Raw genomic sequence first — 18677 nt, forward strand, 5'->3', positions numbered from 1 at the left:
CAGGCAGAGGGCCAGGCCTCACCCCCCAAAGAAGCCTTGCTGAGCTTCCCTCTGTGCTCAAGTTCACTCACATCCTTTCTCTCCCTCACATCCTCTGGGCTCCTGAGTAGTCTTATAGGACCTTTGGACCAACCTCTGGGGTCCCGAGTGGATCCCCACTTTACAGAGGAAGAAACTGAGGATCAGAGAGGGGAAGCACCTTGCCTGAGGCCACACAGAGAGTGAGGATGGAGCCAGGACCCGTTCCCAGTACTGTGGGCCTTCCTCCAGACTGTGCCCTCATGCCTAGAGTGAGCTTTCCAGCTGCCAGAGTCAGGGTCTAAGGGGTGATGTAGGCAGAGGAACTGGGATTCCAATGGCCAGCACTGTCAGCAAGTGAGGCCCAGAGTGGGGAGTTTTGCAATAGTTCAGGCAGTACAGAGATGAGAGATGACCGCACCGCACTGACTGGGTCTGCAGAGCTCCAGGCACAGGCTCCTTCTCTTATCAGGAGCTTGGCTTCATCCTGTGATCTGGCCCTAAGGACACCCCACCCCACTTGTCATGCATCTTTGAAGCCCAGTCGTGGACCAGATGGAGCCTCATTTCAGTTCAGTTCAGTTCATTCACTCTGTCGTTTCTGACTCTTTGTGACCCCATGGACTGCAGCACACCAGGCTTCCCTGTCTTAATAGAGCCTCAGTTTTCTCTCAAAAAACAGAGGGTGCTGGGTGACCCAGGAGAAGATCACCTAGCATTCAGTTCAGTTCAGTTCAGTTCAGTTCAGTCATTCAGTTATGTCTGACTCTTTGTGACCCCATGAATCGCAGCACGCCAGGCCTCCCTGTCCATCACCAACTCCCAGAGTTCACTCAGACTCATGTCCATCAAGTCCATGATGCCATCCAGCCATCTCATCCCCTTCTTCTACTGCCTCCAATCCCTCCCAGCATCAGAGTCTTTTCCAATGAGTCAACCCTTCGCATGAGGTGGCTAATGTATTGGAGTTTCAGCTTTAGCATCATTCCTTCCAAAGAAATCCCTGGGCTGATCTCCTTTAGGATGGACTGGTTGGATCTCCTTGCAGTCCAAGGGACTCTCAAGAGTCTTCTCCAAAACCACAGTTCAAAAGCATCAATTCTTTGGCGCTCAGCTTTCTTCACAGTCCAACTCTCACATCCATACATGACCACTGGAAAAACCATAGCCTTGACTAGACGGACCTTTGTTGGCAAAGTAATGTCTCTGCTTTTCAACATGCTGTCTAGGTTAGTCATAACTTTCCTTCTACGGAGTAAGCGTCTTTTAATTTCATGGCTGCAGTCACCATCTGCAGTGAGTTTGGAGCCCCCAAAAATAAAGTCTAACACTGTTTCCACTGTTTCCCCATCTATTTCCCATGAAGTGATGGGACCAGATGCCATGATCTTTCGTTTTCTGAATGTTGAGCTTTAAGCCAACTTTTTCACTCTCCACTTTTACTTTCATCAAGAGGCTTTTTAGTTCCTCTTCACTTTCTGCCATAAGGGTGGTATCATCTGCATATATGAGGTTATTGATATTTCTCCCAGCAATCTTGATTCCAGTTTATGCTTCTTCCAGCCCAGCATTTCTCATGATGCACTCTGCATAGAAGTTAAATACGTAGGGTGACAATATACAGCCTCGATATACTCCTTTTCCTATTTGGAACCAGTCAGTTGTTCCATGTCCATTTCTAACTGTTGCTTCCTGACCTGCATATAAGTTTCTCAAGAGGCAGGTCAGGTGGTCTGGTATTCCCATCTCTTTCAGAATTTTCCACAGTTTATTTGTGATCCACACAGTATTATATGTCAGAATCTCAGGTTCTTACCCCTAAGATGTTTTTCCAGGGCCACCTGACTGACCCAGTGCCCTACTCAATGTTCCCTACGCCCCATGTGGGCATTGGATGGGACCCACATGAGTCCTAGGTGCTCCACTCAGAAGACTGGCCTGGCATTACTCCCACTCATTTGGCCCAGGTGAAAGGTTGTTTCTTCCCCAGGGAGAGGTGGCACAATTGGAGCCAGCTGTTGGCCGGACTGGTCCTTAAGGCCCACACAGAGCTGGCCAAGTTGCTGCACAGCTGGGCTGGGGATTCTACATGTGCCAGGCCTGCCTGGCAGGTAGACTCACAGTCTCATCTGCCTTTTCCACCACCCACTTCCCTTGTCCTTCACACTCACACTCCCCTCCACCTTCCAGCTTGGCCCTTCCTTTCAGTAACACATGCTTAGTACAAACAGATAAACTAACCTTGTCAGAGCCTGGGAAGCAGAAACAAGAAGCTGTGTCAGTTCCCTCAAACCAGGCTCCGTACTCCTATTGATGTGGCCACACATGGACCACAGGGGAAGCCTGCAGTGTGAAGCAATAAGGGGAATATGTTCCAGAAAGAGAAACGTGGCCCAGGCCAGATGAAGCTGCTGGTAACCCAGACTTCCCTGATCTTGCCTTTCCTGTTCCCTCCTATACCTGACTCTCTAAACCCCACAATGATAGTGCATTCTCCATAATGTTGGCTAAAGAAAACGTAGAAACTACAGAAAATTTAAAAGAAAAAGAAAGAAAAAAAAAATCAAGGTCACTGATGACTCTGCAACTCAGAGCCAACCACAGACTCCATTTTGGCATCAGTCCTTCCTGTTACTTTAGACATCTTTGGAGTTTTTGGTATGTACTTTCCATGGTCATATTCAACATACAATTTCAGATTCTACCTTTTTTAAGTTATTAAACCACATCCGCCTTTCCCCAAGGACTAATGATGACAGCTGACAATGGGTTTTCCCTGTTTGAATTGCTTTACCTACATGAACACATTTAACCCTTACTACAACTCGGTAAGTACTATTATCAGGCAGAATTTACAGATGGAGAAACTGGAGTCCAGAAGAGTCACACAGCTTGAAAGTGGCAATGCTGGGATTCAAGCCCAATAGCCTGCCTCATAACCAGTGCTAAATCATCGGCTACTCTAGAGTCTCACAGAACATGATATTACTGACCGTGTAGCATAAATTATATTCTGTAGGTATAACATCCTTCTTCACCCATCCCCTACAGTCTTACTGGGGTGAGACTGTTGTCAACAAGCCTAGAGGACACTCATCCTGTAAACAATTTTTTGTGTATTTTGGATCATCTCCCAGACCAAATTTCTCGGTCAAAGGATAGGGTAGCTTTGTTTTGTTTTTAATATTTATTTGGTTACCCCAGGTCCCTGACCACCATTATCCAGGTCTGGACTTCCACATCATGACTGCTTCCAGACCCACATGGTCCTGGCCGAGAAAGTCAGCATGTGTGAGAAGGGTTAGGGAGTGCCTGTAAAAGAGACTACTCAAACCAGAGGGGAGCCTCTGTGTATGTGTGGAGGGGAAGCGGGGAGTAAGGCTTTTAAATCCACAGGGAGGAAACCTGGGGGCTAAGAACTAAGTGCTCAGGTGTTCTGCTCCAACTTTAGTACCTACTGGTGCTCAGTGCTTAACTCACACTACCTCAACTTTAAGCCCATTGCACAGATGAGCAAACTGCAAAGGGATTGGTCTGTTTTTCGAACAGCCAAGATCATTGACAGTGACTTATCACCCCAAGGCAGAGATAAGGCTGTGGGTTGATGGGAGAGCTGGTTACAATTTCTCCCACCCTCTCACCTTCTAATGATGATTAAAAGAAGATAAAAGTCGGACTGCCCAGCTCGCCGCAGACTCACCCACCATCTGACATCTGCGGGGTGGACATCATCCCAGACTGTGGCAGGAGCTGGCTGGCTGGAGAATGAATTGGATTCTATGTTTGAGCCTCACCCTCCTTCTGGTGGTGCAGACAGCCTGGGGTAAGCCCCCACCCTTCCCTGGTTCAAGAGGGACATAGGCCATAGGGACAGGCCCCCAAATCAACCTCTCCTCAGGGTAGCAGGGTAGGGACATTTAGAGATCCGGGTGGATGGGGGTGGTGGGCAGCTGGGAGCATGGACATTTATATTTATATTTTTATAAAATATATCTTATAATTTACATAACTTTATGTTTATGACTGTATACTTATATTCTTTATATAATTAATACTGTTTAAAATTCTTATTATATTAGTATATATATATTAGTGTATGTGTGTGTATAAAATCATCATGTAACCGCCAACCAGATCAAGATCTAGAACATTTCAGGACTTCTCTGGTGGTCCAGTGGTTAAGACTCTGTGCAACAATGCAGTGGGGTGGGTTCCATTCCTGGTCAGGGAACTAAGATCCCACATAACATGAGGCAAGGCCAAAAAAAACAAAAAAAGATCTAGAACATTTCCAACATCTGACATGTACCTTCCCAGTCATATCCTCAAAGTAACCACCACCATTCTGATGGCTATCATAATTTAGTTTTGCCCATATTAACACATTCATTTTTTTTTCTTGGTAACATGCAGGAACTTAGCTCCCCAGCTAGGAATCAAACCTGAGCCCTCTGCAGTGGAAGTGCAAAGTCTTAACCACTGGACTGCCAGGGAAGTCCCCGCATTAAAAATTTTTTTTAACTTGAAACTTTGCTAAAACAACTTTTGGCATTCTGGCACATTGTCTGTTAGTCTTTTTATTGCATATTTGTATATAGCTGTGATATAAGCACTTAAACAATTTTATTCTTTTTTTTTTCACTTAAGGGCATGCATAAAGAGTTTATAACTTGAGTTCATAATTACGTTTACTTTTCCTGATCCCCAGATACAAATAATGCTTCTTGCCCTCACTATGGCAAGTATGACTGTGATTCAGAAAGTCTTTATTTTAGTGCATTTCTGACTATTTTCATAAGGGTGGACCTAGAGAGGAATTACTGAGTCAAAGCATGTGAACATTTTATGGCTCTTATACATTTTGCCAAATTATTTTTTTGAGGTGGTGTATCAATTTATCTTCCACCAACAGCATATGTGAGCGTCCTTTTCATTGCATCTTTGCCAGAATTGGGTGCTATCATTTTTTTAAGATTTCTTTTTTTTTGAATGTGGACCATTTTTCAAGTGTTTACTGAATCTGTTACAATATTGCTCCTGTTTTATCTTTTTGGTTTTTTGACTGCAAAGCATGCGGGACCTTAGTTCCTTGACCAGGGATGGAACAACACCCCCCTGCATTGGAAGCACAGAGTCTTAACCACTGAACTGCCAGGGAAGTCGAGGTGCCATTGTTTTTATTAGGTAGAAATTGTAACTCTTGGTTTTAATTAGTGTTTTATGACTTCCAAAAACATGGAATATTGTTTTCGTAAGTGGTTATGTATTGCCTCGGGGTAGCAGAGTTAGGACCGGGAGCACTCCTCATCAGCTCTGATTCAGGGGTTTAGAGCACTCTGTCACATGCTTAGGTGCTCCCAGAGGCTGGGGTGAGGACAGTAAAACATTATTATTTAAAGCAGAGCTCTGATGTGAGACAGTCTGTGTCACATTGGACAAGTTATATACCCCTTTGAACCTCCATTTCCACATTTGTGTAGTAGGAAACTACAAAACAGTTACCTTATAAATTTTTTTAGGCAGATGAGGTGAGATAGCATAAAAGTGTTTGGCAGAGTGCCAAGCTATAATAAAAGATCAGTCAATCATAGTCATCAGCTATTCAATCATGATTGCACCCAGAATTAAGAGCAAATCTGAGTAATATGATAGATATTGACCTCCTGGCTCTGTGCTATGAGATCTCAAGCTGGTCACTAACCATCTCTGGGCCTCAAGGCCCCACCCCACTCCTCCAAGAGCCATTGAGAAGCCTACATGAGAGGACCATGTAAAAGGGCCTCATAAGTTGCAAGGGACGACACACACACACACACAGAGGAGGTTTGAGATGGTCCCTTCCCCCCACTGGCATAACTCCATGTTTAAAGGGTCACTATTGCAGCCAGTTCTTTGCGCCCAGATATTGCTTATGTAAAACCTGGGTACGTGGGCAGAGAGGCCACCTGCAGCTGGGGTGTGAGGGTGTGTTCTTATCACACCAATTGTTGTTGTTCAGTTGCTCAGTCATGTCGAACTCTTTTCGATCCCTCTTTGCTGCCTGACTGCAGCACGCCAGGCTCCTCTGTCCTCCACTGTCTCCCAGAGTTTGCTCAAATTCATGTCCATTGAGTCCACTGAGTCAGTGATGCTATCTAACCACCTCATCCTCTGCCACTCCCTTCTCCTATTGCCTTCAGTCTTTCCCAGCATCAGGCCTTTTCCAGTGAGTCAGCTCTTCGCATCAGGTGGCCAAAGTATTGGAGCTTCATCTTCAGCATCAGTCCTTCCAATGAACATTCAGGGTTGATTTCCTTTAGGATTGACTGGTTTGATCTCCTTGCAGTCCAAGGGATTCTCAAGAGTCTTCTCCAGCTCCACAGCTTGAAAGCATCAATCCTTTGGCACTCAGCTGTATCAATGCTGTTCGAAAAATGAGTTGTATCAAAATCTCCTAGAAGGGGTTGAAAATCTAATTTCCTGATGCGACCTGAGATTCTCTTTCAGAGGAAGTAGAATGGGACCTAGGAATCTGAATTTCCTGATGATTTCTCCAGAGGATTCTAATGCCCAATCCAGTTTGACAATATTTTGATTAGATTTGCTTTCTGTCATTTTGTAGGGTGAGCCCCCAGGGAACCAAGGCACAGAAAAATTCAGCTTTTTGTTTTGTTTTTTGACCATGTGGCTTGTGAGATCTTAGTTCCCCAGCCAGGGATTGAGCCTGGGCCCTTGGCAGTAAGAGTGCAGAGTTCTAGCACTGGACCATCAGGAAATTCCCCAAAATTTTAGTTTTGATAAAGGGAGAGGAGGAGAAAGAAATGACAGGGGTGCTTCAGGAAGGGGGAAAACAAACAAACATAGCTTTGATATCTTAAATCAAATACACTAGATAAAATTCCTAAGAGGAACACAAAAGAAGTAGGCAATGACACAGTTGTGAAAAGTTTCAAGCTGGTGCTGTGGCAGATGGGTCAAGGTGTTTCTGATGTCCAGGGTGACCCTTCTCTTCTCTTTCTAGGTACCTTGCACACCAAGGAGCCTCTAGCAGATACCAAATATGGGACACTCCGAGGAAAGCAGATACACGTGGGGAAGACGCCCATCAATGTCTTCCTAGGAGTTCCCTTCTCCAGACCTCCTGTAGGTGCCCGCAGATTCGCTGCCCCAGAACCCCCAGAGCCCTGGAAAGGAATCAGAGATGCTACCACCTATGCCCCTGTGTAAGAACCAGAGGACTGTGGGCTGGGTGGTGGGCAGATCCCAAGCAAGGTGGTGAACCCATGCCTGCTTCTGGGCCAGGGTTTGAACAACTCACTGTGGGGCCACAGGCAAGCCTGGGGACCATTCTGGGCCTCGGTTTCCAAATCTATATAATGAAGTAGCTGGTCTAGATGGTATTTAAGGCACTGATAAGGCTGTTTTTTATCCTCTTGTGGGAAGGCTCCAGGCAAAGAGGAGGTGCCTACTGACTGTGCCCCCAGGACTTGCTGGGGAGCTGAGTTTCCCTGAATATGTGTGAGGAACAGTACCCACACACACAGAGAACCCTGAGCTCTCCCCTCTTCCTCGGTGCTTGAACCTAAGAAGCCCACACATCACCTCCAGCCCTTAACTGCAGAATATGGGGAAACCTGGACTCAGCTGCAGTTTCAATGTCCCAGGGTCCTAATGCAACCCCTAGCTGGGCCTGAGTCACATGAGCATGTTGGGACAATGACTGCCCTTTGAAGCACTGGGCTTGGCAGTTTACCAAGAACAAGTATATTTACTGTTCATTCAGACCATTGAGTAACGCACTGTCCAGAACATTCTGTGATGAACATTAACACTGTTCAGCATTGGTTGGATAAAATACTGGATTTAGAAAAATGTCTACTATGAGAACCTGGGTGTCAGGTGATATAAAAAACTACAACTACTTGGGTATCTAGTTGTTAAAAAAATAGGATGTTAGAACATGATTGACTGTTACTGAAACACTGAGGTGCTGGTTGTTAAACTACTGGCCATCACTGAGAGAAGCCTAGACATTCTGAACATTGTGTGAGTGTTATTCGGAACTCCATGGATCAGGTGACAGAACATGGAAAAACCGTTGCTGGAACACTGAGGATCAAGAGTTTCGAGATTGGGGTATCCCGTGCATAAACATCTGGGTGTCAGTTGTGGGAATATTGGCCACTGGCTGTTTGGAACACAGAATGTCAGGTGTAAGAATTTGTGGATAACTTAGAACAGATTGTGGGGTGGTAATTAAGGGGAGAACAGGGAGAAAGAAAGCTCTTGCAGAGATGATGGCTTTGACCAGGGTAGTTACAGTGGAGGTGGGTGGGAGTAATCAGGCTCTAGATTTATTTTGAAGGTAAAATTGACAGGATTTTCTGAAGAATTGGATGTGAGTCACAAGGAAAGAAGAATAATCAAGGATAATGACTAGTTTGGGGGCAGAGCAGCAAGGCGAATAGAGGCACAATTTACCTAAATGGAGAAGACTAGGGGAAGAGCAGGTTTGGGCAAAACAAGAGTTCATTTTGGGGTATGTTAGGTTTGGCATGTCTAATAAATATCCATGTGGAGATGTGGAATAGATGGTTTGGACAAAGGGAGCTGGAAGGAGATTAGTCATCAGAATGTCAGTGGTGTGAAGCCCTAGGCCTGAAGGACATCAGCTCAGGAAAGAAAAATCAGACTGAAAAGAGAAATGAGGATTGAGGCCTGGGGCATTCTCCTGCTGAGGCCGGAGAGAAGAGAAGGAGTCACCCATGAGGTGGCAGGAAAACCAGGAGAGTGGGGTTACAGAAGCCTAGAAGGAAGGCAGGTGGCAGAGGATGAGATGGTTGGATGGCATCACCAACTTGATGGGCATGAATCTGAACAAACTTCGGGAGACAGTGGAGGACAGAAGAGCCTGGCGTGCTGTAGTCCACAGGGTCACAAAGAATAAGACATGACTTGGTGACTGAACAACAGAGAAGGAAAGCTTTGAAGAAGCAGAGAATGGTCAACCATACAGAGGGGCTACCAGGGCAAGTAAGATGATGGGAGAGATTTAGCAAGATGGAAGTCATTGGTGATTTTGACGGGAATGGCTTTAGTGGCAGGTTGGAGAGAGGCCTCAAATGCTTATAATCCCAGTTCTAGGCTCTAAGAGCCCTGGCCTTCCTGCTGGGATGCTGGATGTGATTTATTGGACAGCATAAAGAAAGCTGAGTGCTGAAGAAGTGATGCTTTTGAACTGTGGTGTTGGAGAAGACTCTTGAGAGTCCCTTGGACTGTAAGTAGATCCAACCAGTCCATCCTAAAGGAAATCAGTCCTGAATATTCATTGGAAGGACTGATGCTGAAGCTGAAATTCCAATACTTTAGCCACCTGATGTGAAGAACCGACTCATTGGGAAAGACCTTGTGCTGGGAAAGATTGAAGGCAGGAGGAGAAGGGGACTACAGAGGACGAGATGGTTGGATGGCATCACCAACTCAATGGACATGAGTTTGACTAAATTCCAGAAGTTGGTGATGGACAGGGAGGCCTGGTGTGCTGCAGTCCATGGGGTTGCAGAGTCAGACATGACTGAGCAACTGAGCTGAATTGATCCTAACACCAACATTAGCTGCTGCTGAGAAGTCAAACAAAGACAATTAATACAGAGAGAGACAAGTTGCCTACTGGTGATCTTGGACAGGCTGGTAGGTGTGGAGGGAAAGAAAATCTATTGAAAAGTTTGGCCTTGAGGGGAAGAGAGAGATAGATTAGTTGCTGGAGAAGGTGGGTAGTAGAGGATAGGTATGTTGAAGCGCTGTGGGGAAGGACTGAAAAGGAACAGGTGATGATCTAGGGTTAGGGAGGTGGGGATGAATTACACCTACAAAAACGCACATACACACAGTGAAGACAGGCTGGAACAAGAGAAGGGAACAGAGGAGTAGGTAGACAGGGTTCCTGCATCCAGTCAAATGTGCCCAGCCCCACCTGTTATAAGAATAGCCATCTCCAGGGCTGGGCCAGCATGGCGGGAAGGCAAGATGGCCTGACAGCCCCAGATCTATATAATGCATAGGCACAGGGCCAAGTGCCAGAAATCAGATGAACACATCTCCATCCCTACCCTTTGGAAGCAAAAACAACCAATCAAAATTACTCCAAGCCAATATTATAGTTAGTAGTGTATAGAGGTTTGGGATGCCCAGAGGGGAAAGTGCCCAGCAGAGACACACATAAGCTGGAGCTTAAATGTGAGTAGGAGCTTTCTGGGCAGAGGAGAAGGCATTTGGTAGAGAGAATAGAGGCATGGGGGCTTGGAGGTGAGAGGCAAGAGGTCATCTGTATTTGGAGCAAAGAGTGACTGTGAGGAGATGACTAGATGGGAAGGAGAGCCTAGGTCAGTGTGGGTGAACCTAGACTTTATCCTGGGGGCAGGAGGAACCAGGGAGGGTAATAAGGAGGGGAGTGACATGGTCAGATTTGTGTTGTCTGTCAACCTTTCCGGCCAGGGAGTGGAGGATGAGTTGGAGGAGAGTGAAGAGGCAGGGGCAGTCCTGGCCAGAGTGATGGTGGCTTTCACAGGGCAGCAGCCTTGAAGTGAACAGAGGGGGCCTACTCAAAAGTTGTTTTGGAGTCAGAATAGAGACTGAGGGGAGGACAGGACATGTAAGAGAGGAGGTGCTCAGGGCACCCAGGTTTCTAGCTTGACAGCACCAACAGGTCTCCAACAGGAGGAAGGAACTGCTTCCTTCCTTGGGAAGAGGCACACCAAGGCGCAAGGCAGGGAATGCCAACCTGCCTCTCACCCCTGGACCTAATGTTAGCGGAGACTGCTAGGACAGGATACACACACACACACACACACACACACACACACACACACACTGCCTAAATTTTGCTTTGGGTTCTAGTCCCTCACTACTGGAACCTAGGTTGAAACCAGTCTCCCCAATATCACCACGGTGCTGGACCCCAACTCACATCGTGTCCACAGGTGCCTCCAGGAGTCCTGGGGGCAGGTCACCTCCATCTATTTCAACACACACAAGCGATATAAATGGCTGCACTTCAATGAGGACTGTCTGTACCTGAATGTGCACGCGCCAGTGCGAGCGCGCGGGGACCCTCTGCAGCCCGTGAGTACTCAGCCTTCAACCACACACCATCCCACTCAAGCACCCCACTGTCCTGCTCAGGCCTCAACCCTTCTCGCCCAGGTGATGATCTGGTTCCCAGGAGGCGCCTTCCTCGTGGGTTCCGCTTCCACGTACGATGGCTCCGAATTGGCTGCCCGGGAGAAAGTGGTGGTCGTGGTTCTGCAGCACAGGCTCGGCATCTTGGGCTTCCTCAGGTGAGCGGGACCTGAAACCTGCGCCTGGGGCGAGGGGCGGGGCCTCCTCGGCTCTTGGGCTAAGGGCGGAGGAGGTGAGGATTGGGTGGAAGAATGGGGGCGTGGTCTATGGGGGCGTGTCCTCATGAGGGGCGTGGCAGGTCTAATGCTTGGAGCAGACTGGTTAGGTGCTCGCTACCGCTCAATGGGGCGGCGCCCAATTATAAGGAAGGAGATGCGGTGGTTAGACCCAGTCTCTGAGGGACAGGGCGAAGCAAGGCGCGAGGCTCCCCAGCACCCAGGCGTTGGGGCTCCTGACCCTGATAGTGAGCCCCGCGCTCTCAGCACTGGGGACAGCCAAGCGCGGGGGAACTGGGCGCTGCTGGACCAGATTGCGGCTCTGCGCTGGGTGCAGAAGAACATCGAAGCCTTCGGCGGAGACCCAGGCTGCGTGACTTTATTCGGCCAGTCATCAGGGGCCATGTGCGTCTCGGGATTGGTGAGTGCAATGCCCAGATAGACCTAAGCACAGTCGCAGGACCGCGTGGCCTACGGGTTCTGCACATATACTTGTGCAGATTTGATATACAAGAACATTCCAATCCACAGACCTGCCCTCACCACTGCCGTGGGTACCACCCCTCACAAGCAAGGATATCTGTTCCATTCAGGGAGGAAAACAAGCCAGCCCAGAAAGGGCAATGCTAAGACTATGAATGTGGTGGGCCAGAAAGATCATCCAGCACTTCCTGCCTCTCCACATTCCCCCAGAGGTCTATGCCCCAAACAGAGACCACTATGAGCCCTCTGGGCAGGGTTGGGGCCACCGATTAGGCATTGGAGTCAGGCTTAGGTTAGAGACTGGGCTTTGCCCCTGACTTCTGGGGTACTGCTGACCTAGAGTTTGAGGGTAGGTCAGGTGCCCTGTGAGGGTCATGTGGCTGGGCAATCAGCGGGGACCACATCACACAGGACCTCATGGGCCACAGTAATAACACTCAAACACTTAAGCACATTCCGTGTGCCAGTCAATTTTCTAAGCACCTTACACGTATTCATTCACTGAATTACCTCAACAATCCAAAAAGAGGAGTATTCCCTTTCTGCACTCTACAAAAAGAGAAGTGTTCTCCACTCTACAGAGGAAGAAAGTGAGGCCCAGAGAAGTTAAGCAACTTTATTGAAAATGCATTGGAGAGCAGGCAAAGATTTTAAGCAAGAGAGTGATACAATCAGATGTACCTTTAGAGTTGGCTCTGTCTGCTGGATCTGGGTTAAAATGAAGCACAAACAGGCTTGGAGTCCAGCTTGGGGTAAGGGATGTTATATCTAATGGGGGCTAGTTCTGAAAAAGAAGCAGGAAGGAGGGACAGTAGAGGAGCGATGCAGGAGGCCAAATAGTCAGGACAGGGCCAACTGTAGCATGCAGATGACCAGAGGAGGGAGGGAAGGCCCAGGTGGATGGTGTGGATAAGAGACAACACCCAGATGGGGAGTGGCTGGAGTAAGTTTGGGGTACATGAAGTCTGAGGTGCCCAGGAGACAGGATGGGGGTCCCATATATGGTTGTTCTCTCCAACCTGGGTAGCAGGAGAAGAGCTAAGAGCGCAGGTAACTGGGGTCATGGGAACCATAGGGTCCCCTTCCCATATCCCTAGCCCAGTAGCAGAGGGGAGGCCCTTTTGGTTTGTTACACCAGCAGAACCACTGCAACAACACCAGATGCCCTGGGGGACCCCTGTGGCCATTCCACAGACCAGGACATGGATGCCCAGAGAGTGGAAGGCTCAGGCTCTAGATTGAGGACTCCAACCCAGAACTCCTGTCTCCCTCCTTGCTTCTGCCCTTTCTGGGCCCCTTCAAGCAGCCCAGCCAGGCCAGAAAGACACCCCAAACTGCCCAAGTGGTCCCCATTTGTGCATGTCATGGCTGCCACTCCCCTCCCCCTGCAGATGACATCACCCCTAGCCCGGGGTCTCTTCCATCGGGCCATTTCCCAGAGTGGCACTGCAGTATTCCAGATCTTCATCACTCCTGATCCACTGAAGGTGGCCAAGGTGAGTGTCTCCTCTCTCCTAAGGTTCAGCAAGGGAGGCAGGATGGGCACACCCTCAAGCACCTCTTCTCTTCACAGAAGATTGCCCAGCTGGCAGGCTGCAATCACAACAGCACAAAGATTCTGGTAGACTGCCTGAGAACACTATCAGGGACTGAGGTGATGCGTGTTTCCCAGAAGATGGTACGTAGAACTTCCTTCCGGCCTCTGACCCAGCTGTCTGCATCCTTCTGACCTGGTACCCAGCCACTCCAGGCATCATGCCTCAGAAGATTCCCTTTAGTCCCATCTTCTTCTCTTCCCACAGAGATTCTTCAAACTGCACTCCCAGGAAGACCCTCAAAAGGTGAGCAGGCCCCATTCTGTCTGAACCTCTCCTGTGAGCCAGACACTTAGGACACTCAGGCCAAAATTCCTTCACAGGGCTGATGTTCCACTGGGGGCAGACAATAAACACTATAAATAAATGAATTATTCACTTCTTTAAGAGGTGATAAGTTAATGGAAACAAAAGGAGAGTCAGGAGGTTGGGCATGTTGGGAGGGGTAGGATTTTAAATAGAAGGAAAAGAGAAGTCTTAGCAAAGATTTTCAAGAGATGAGCGAATGCGCTATGTGAATACCTCTTGGTGTCAGCTGAGGGGTGGGAGATGGGGGAATCCTGAGTCTGAGTAGCCTGGTCCTCTCTCACACCAGGTTCACTGAGCCCCAGCTTTTTCCCAATCAAAGCGTATATAGCTAGAGTAATTTCTGGAACTTGCTGAGCTGATGTCTTAGACCAACAGGGTCCTAGGAGGGTAACAGGGAGGATTGGCTAGAAACCCCCTTGCCTTATAGATTGTGTGGTTCATGAGCCCCGTGGTGGATGGTGTAGTGTTCCAAGACAACCCTATTGTGCTCCTGACTCAGGGGCAGGTTGCACCTGTGCCTTACCTTTTGGGTGTCAACAGTCTGGAGTTCAACTGGCTCTTGCCTTTTGTAAGTGAAGAAGAGGGATGCCCATCACAGTAGGGCTAGGAGAGGATGCCTCTTGAGCAGTGCTGGGTACCAGGTCAGATCCCAGAGGTCTCTCTGGGGATGCCCAAGAGCTTGGGAGCCTCCTGCAGTCCCTGTGCAGTAGGAACTGTACAGGAATGGGGAGAGGGAGAGAAGTCTCTTGGAGGTTTGGGGGCCCAAAATCTTTAGCTCATAGTGTGAATGGGTCCTCATATCCATTCGTTCCCCTCTAGGCGGCTATACATCCTGGGTCCCTCCCTTGCCCCCTGGGTGGATCAGGGCAGATGCCCGAGCTCAGGAGGGCCCTCCCAGCCCCCACTGCAGCTCCAAACCAAGCTAGTGATGGAGCGGTTGGGAGCAGGAGTGCGGGAAAGGGTCATGGGCACTTCTGCTCTGAGAAGAGCCTTGGGGCCTGATGTAGCACAGCTGGAATCCTTCCTAATGTTTGGGCCTGGCCTATGCCTGGGCCCTTGCCTTGTGGAGCAGATCATGAAGTTGCCGATGAGCCATCTGAGGAAAGAAACCATCAGCAAGCTGCTCTGGAGTACCAGCACCCTGTTGGTGAGGGGCCGTGCTGTCACGTGTGCTCTGCTTGGTTGGACGCGGCAGCCTCCCTATTTTTACCTAGTAGCTGCTCTCCACAAAGGGTTCCCGGCCAGGACAGAGGTATTCCCTGGGGTGGGGGGGCCTGGGGTTTTGCATGGGATCAGGTGGCTGCTGCTGGGCAAGGCTCTCCAGACTTCCTCGGGGACACAGCAGGCAGTTCTCATGCAGCTAAAACACTGGGGTAAGAATTGTTAAACAGGGAGACCTTCCCAGGAGGCTCCTCATCCCCCTACTCCCAGGCCAAAAATTCCTGGGGGGTGCCAAGCCTGGATCCAAGTCACTGGTGTGCCTACCTCTGACCCAGCTGGCACCCCACACCTCAGGGTGGGTGTGACTTCCCCACCTAGAATGTCACCAAGGAGCAGTTGCCACTGGTGATGGAAGAGTACCTGAGTGATGTGGATGGTCATGACCGGAAGATGCTACAGGAACGTGTGATGGACCTAGCTGGGGATGCTACCTTTGTGTACTCCACACTGCAGGCTGCCCGCTACCACCGCAGTATGTGGGGTCCTCAAGAGTGGCCACGCCCTGTCCACTGGTGCTGCTTGCCACTGGGCTTACCAATCACTCACTCACCCTCTCTGTACCTCTGGGCTGATGTAGAATTCCAAGTGGCCACAGAAGAGGCAGCATACTGTCAACTGCAGAGGAGAGAGGCCATTCCTTAGGGCTGAGGAGGGCTGGCCTTGGCCAGAGGAAACAGCCTAGGGTGGTCAGGGAAGGCCTCCTGGCTGCAAGGACAGGCCTCTATAGGGGTATCTTGGAGATCCTGTCCAGGCTGACCCAGGCTTGGACAACACGTGGGTGAGAGGTCAAAGGAGGGTCTGGAGAAGGTAGACACTGAAGAATCTTAAGTGCCAAACAGAGAGAGGAGAGGTTCAGTGGAAGGAAGAGGAAGGCTTACCACAATCCCGTGAACTGTTTTCACATCCCTAGTCTGCAGATGAGGACTTGCAGCTCTGAGAGGTTGGGTGTCTTGCCCCAGGTCACATGGCTAATGAGTAATGTAGGTGGGATTCAAATCTGCTCCCTGGGTTCTGAAGCCCAAGGGAGCTTGATGCAAGTGGGTGGGATGTGTGGGGTGGATGAGAACCCCGGGCTGAGACTTTTTCAGCAGCCTTCATTGGGTTCTTTGTTCCTAGATGCTGGCTTCCCTGTCTACCTGTACGAGTTTGAGCACTATGCTCCTGGCACTATCGTAAAACCCCGCACTGATGGGGCAGACCATGGAGATGAGATCGGCTTCATCTTCGGAAGTCCCTTCTCCAAAGGTGCCGAAGCCCCACCTGACTCCCCGCTGGGTGTCTAATCTCTCCATCTTTGTGTTCTGACCCCTGGCTGACCACAGGGAGTTAACTAGCAAATTCTTAATCTGGAATGCTCTCCCAAAAGAAAGCCTCCCAGCATGGAAGCAGTGGGGTGGGATGTCCCCACCCCATGCTCTGTTCTAAACACCACCTTGCATTCTGCCTCCAGGCCATTCCTCAAGCAAGGAAAAGGCACTGAGCCTCCAGATGATGAAATACTGGGCCAACTTTGCTCGCTCAGGGTGAGTCTGATCCCCCAACACGTGCGGGTGGTCTTCCTACCAGCGCTAGACCCAGCGGTCAGCTGTTTCAGATATTTGTCCTTGTGTGTTCCATAGAAAAGGCACCCGGGCCTAAATGTCCTTAGAATGTACCTTTGTCCCATGACCACATCCTTCATTCACTCAAGCATTCCACAGTCACTGCCAATACGCCTTTTTGTGGCCAGTTCAATACTGGGAGCTGGAATTCAAGGGTATCATAGACATGATCCCCAACTGCCAGCAGCCTATTAATGGTTAACAAAAATATTAAATTACCATCTGGCATGATGAGAATTGTGTTGGGGGAGCAGAAGGCATTATGAGAGCATAGAGGAGGTGTCTGACCGACCTGGGGTGGGCAGGGGTGGCTTTCTGGCAGAGATGACTTCTGAGCTGAGCTTTGGCTAGTCTTGCAACTAGTTTCCATCTCCACGTCTGTCTTCTTTCTCTCCATCCTCCTGATGACACTCAAGGGAGCTTTCTGAAATATCATTTGACCAAGTCACCCACTTAAAATTTCATGGCTTCCCTTTGTTCCCAGGTAAAGTCTCATCCCCTTCACTTGGAACAAAAGTCTTCAAAATCCTTCCTGTTTCGTCTCCTCTCCACACTATTCTCCTGACACACTGTATATTTTCACCTAACCCTGTACTTGTGCTTTCTTCCAAAAGCCCTGGGCTTTCATACCTCCAATCCTTTACACATACAGTTCCCTCTTCCTCAAAGTCCCCTCCCACCACACTTTTCCTCCTCTTTCTTAAAGATCTGTCTAAATATCATCTCTGTAAGGCCTTCTTGATCCCTACCTCCCAAAGGGAAAGTGAATGAGGGAAAAGTAACAGAACGAGGCAAGATGAAGATGAGCTCAAATAATCCTCCCTCCTTCCTCTCTGGCAGAAACCCCAATGGTGGGAAGCTGCCCTACTGGCCACGCTACAACAAGGATGAGAAGTACCTGCAGCTGGATTTAACCACAAGGGTGGGTGTGATGCTCAAGGAGGAGAAGATGGCGTTTTGGAAGAAGCTGCACCAGAATTAAGGACCTGAAAAGCAAGGCAATTCTGAGGACGGCTCTGCAGGAGGGCGCCTTAGGGATTGTCTCACCATGCAGGCCTTGGGAAGACTGGCCATGGACATATCTGGGACAAGCATCTGGCCCTCCCCAGTCCAGGTCCTGCAGAGGGTCCCTATTCCTTCCATGACAGAGCCTTAGCCTGTTTGGGGCCCAGAAGCACCCTCTTCAGCCTGACATCCCATGATGTCCAGCTATCTCACTGACCATTGAATTAGTCCAGCCCCTTTCTGCCAGATTCTGCCCAGCTACCCAGACTCAGAACAAATGCTTCTCTTCCTTCTCCAAATTCTCCCACCCATCAAGGTCAGCTTCAAGCTACTTCTTATGGGAAGTCCACTCAGATTGCCACTGCCCCACCATTGCAAACAGTTTGCCATTCATCCTGCTCAACCTTATGCCTTTTCACATTGGACTGAGGCCTTGGGCAGGTTATATGTTATAAGGAGTGATGCTTTGACAGCTGGGGATCTTCTCGCCTTTCCATACCGATTTTTCCCAGGGCCCCTTCAAAGCCTGGCCACAGAGACAGTCCTTAATAAAGACACGTTGACTTGCCCTGAATTTTTGTCCATCTGTGAAACAGTTGGGTGAAGCAGATGGTTTCTTGATTTGAGTCCTTGGAGGGAGGGAGCACTACTGGCTTCTCTCTGCTGGGCTGAGCCTGCGCTGCTCACTCAGTCAAGGAGAGCTGCTGCAAAGTTTCCTGGGCTGCAGAACACCTGGCTGTTTTTTTCACTGTCTCGAGTGCACCTCTCAGGACATCCACACTCCATGCTCACTTGTCCACTAGGTGAGGTCTTGGTGCTGCATTCAGACTCTTCACTCTCTGGTCTCTCTTGCAACCTGGGCATACCTTCACTTTGTTTTATTTGGGAATTTTTTGTGGATTTTTTTATTTTTGGAAAATATATACAACATGCAATTTACCATTTTAACCATTTTAATTTCAGTGACATTAAGTACATTTACACTATCATCATCATCATCCATCTCCAGAATTTTTTTATCATCCCAAACTGAAACTCAGCATCTATTTAACAATAGCTTTCTATGCACCCAA

At 48.9% G+C, this 18677-nt stretch overlaps 1 protein-coding gene across 1 annotated transcript; it reads left to right on the top strand.

The window, feature by feature from the left end:
* Positions 1-3679: 3679 nt before the first annotated feature.
* Positions 3680-18178, top strand: CES4A (carboxylesterase 4A). The gene is made up of 14 exons (XM_069550054.1): positions 3680-3841; positions 7019-7220; positions 10977-11118; positions 11200-11333; positions 11658-11811; positions 13265-13369; positions 13447-13551; positions 13676-13714; positions 14205-14345; positions 14850-14924; positions 15317-15470; positions 16115-16243; positions 16449-16521; positions 17440-18178. Exons 1-14 carry the CDS (start codon positions 3784-3786, stop codon positions 17579-17581), a joined length of 1653 nt encoding a protein of 550 aa, XP_069406155.1. The 5' UTR covers positions 3680-3783; the 3' UTR covers positions 17582-18178.
* The last annotated feature ends 499 nt before the right edge of the window (positions 18179-18677 follow it).

The sequence above is a fragment of the Ovis canadensis genome, chromosome 14, assembly GCF_042477335.2.
Source record: "Ovis canadensis isolate MfBH-ARS-UI-01 breed Bighorn chromosome 14, ARS-UI_OviCan_v2, whole genome shotgun sequence".
NCBI classification, from domain to species: domain Eukaryota; kingdom Metazoa; phylum Chordata; class Mammalia; order Artiodactyla; family Bovidae; genus Ovis; species Ovis canadensis.

Coding starts and splice junctions, on each gene's coding strand:
- CES4A (XM_069550054.1), top strand. CDS start 3,784: ATGAATTGGATTCTATGTTTGAGCCTCACCCTCCTTCTGGTGGTGCAG. Junction 11,334..11,657: donor GGCATCTTGGGCTTCCTCAG/GTGAGCGGGACC, acceptor CCGCGCTCTCAG/CACTGGGGACAGCCAAGCGC. Junction 14,346..14,849: donor TCAACTGGCTCTTGCCTTTT/GTAAGTGAAGAA, acceptor CTTGTGGAGCAG/ATCATGAAGTTGCCGATGAG.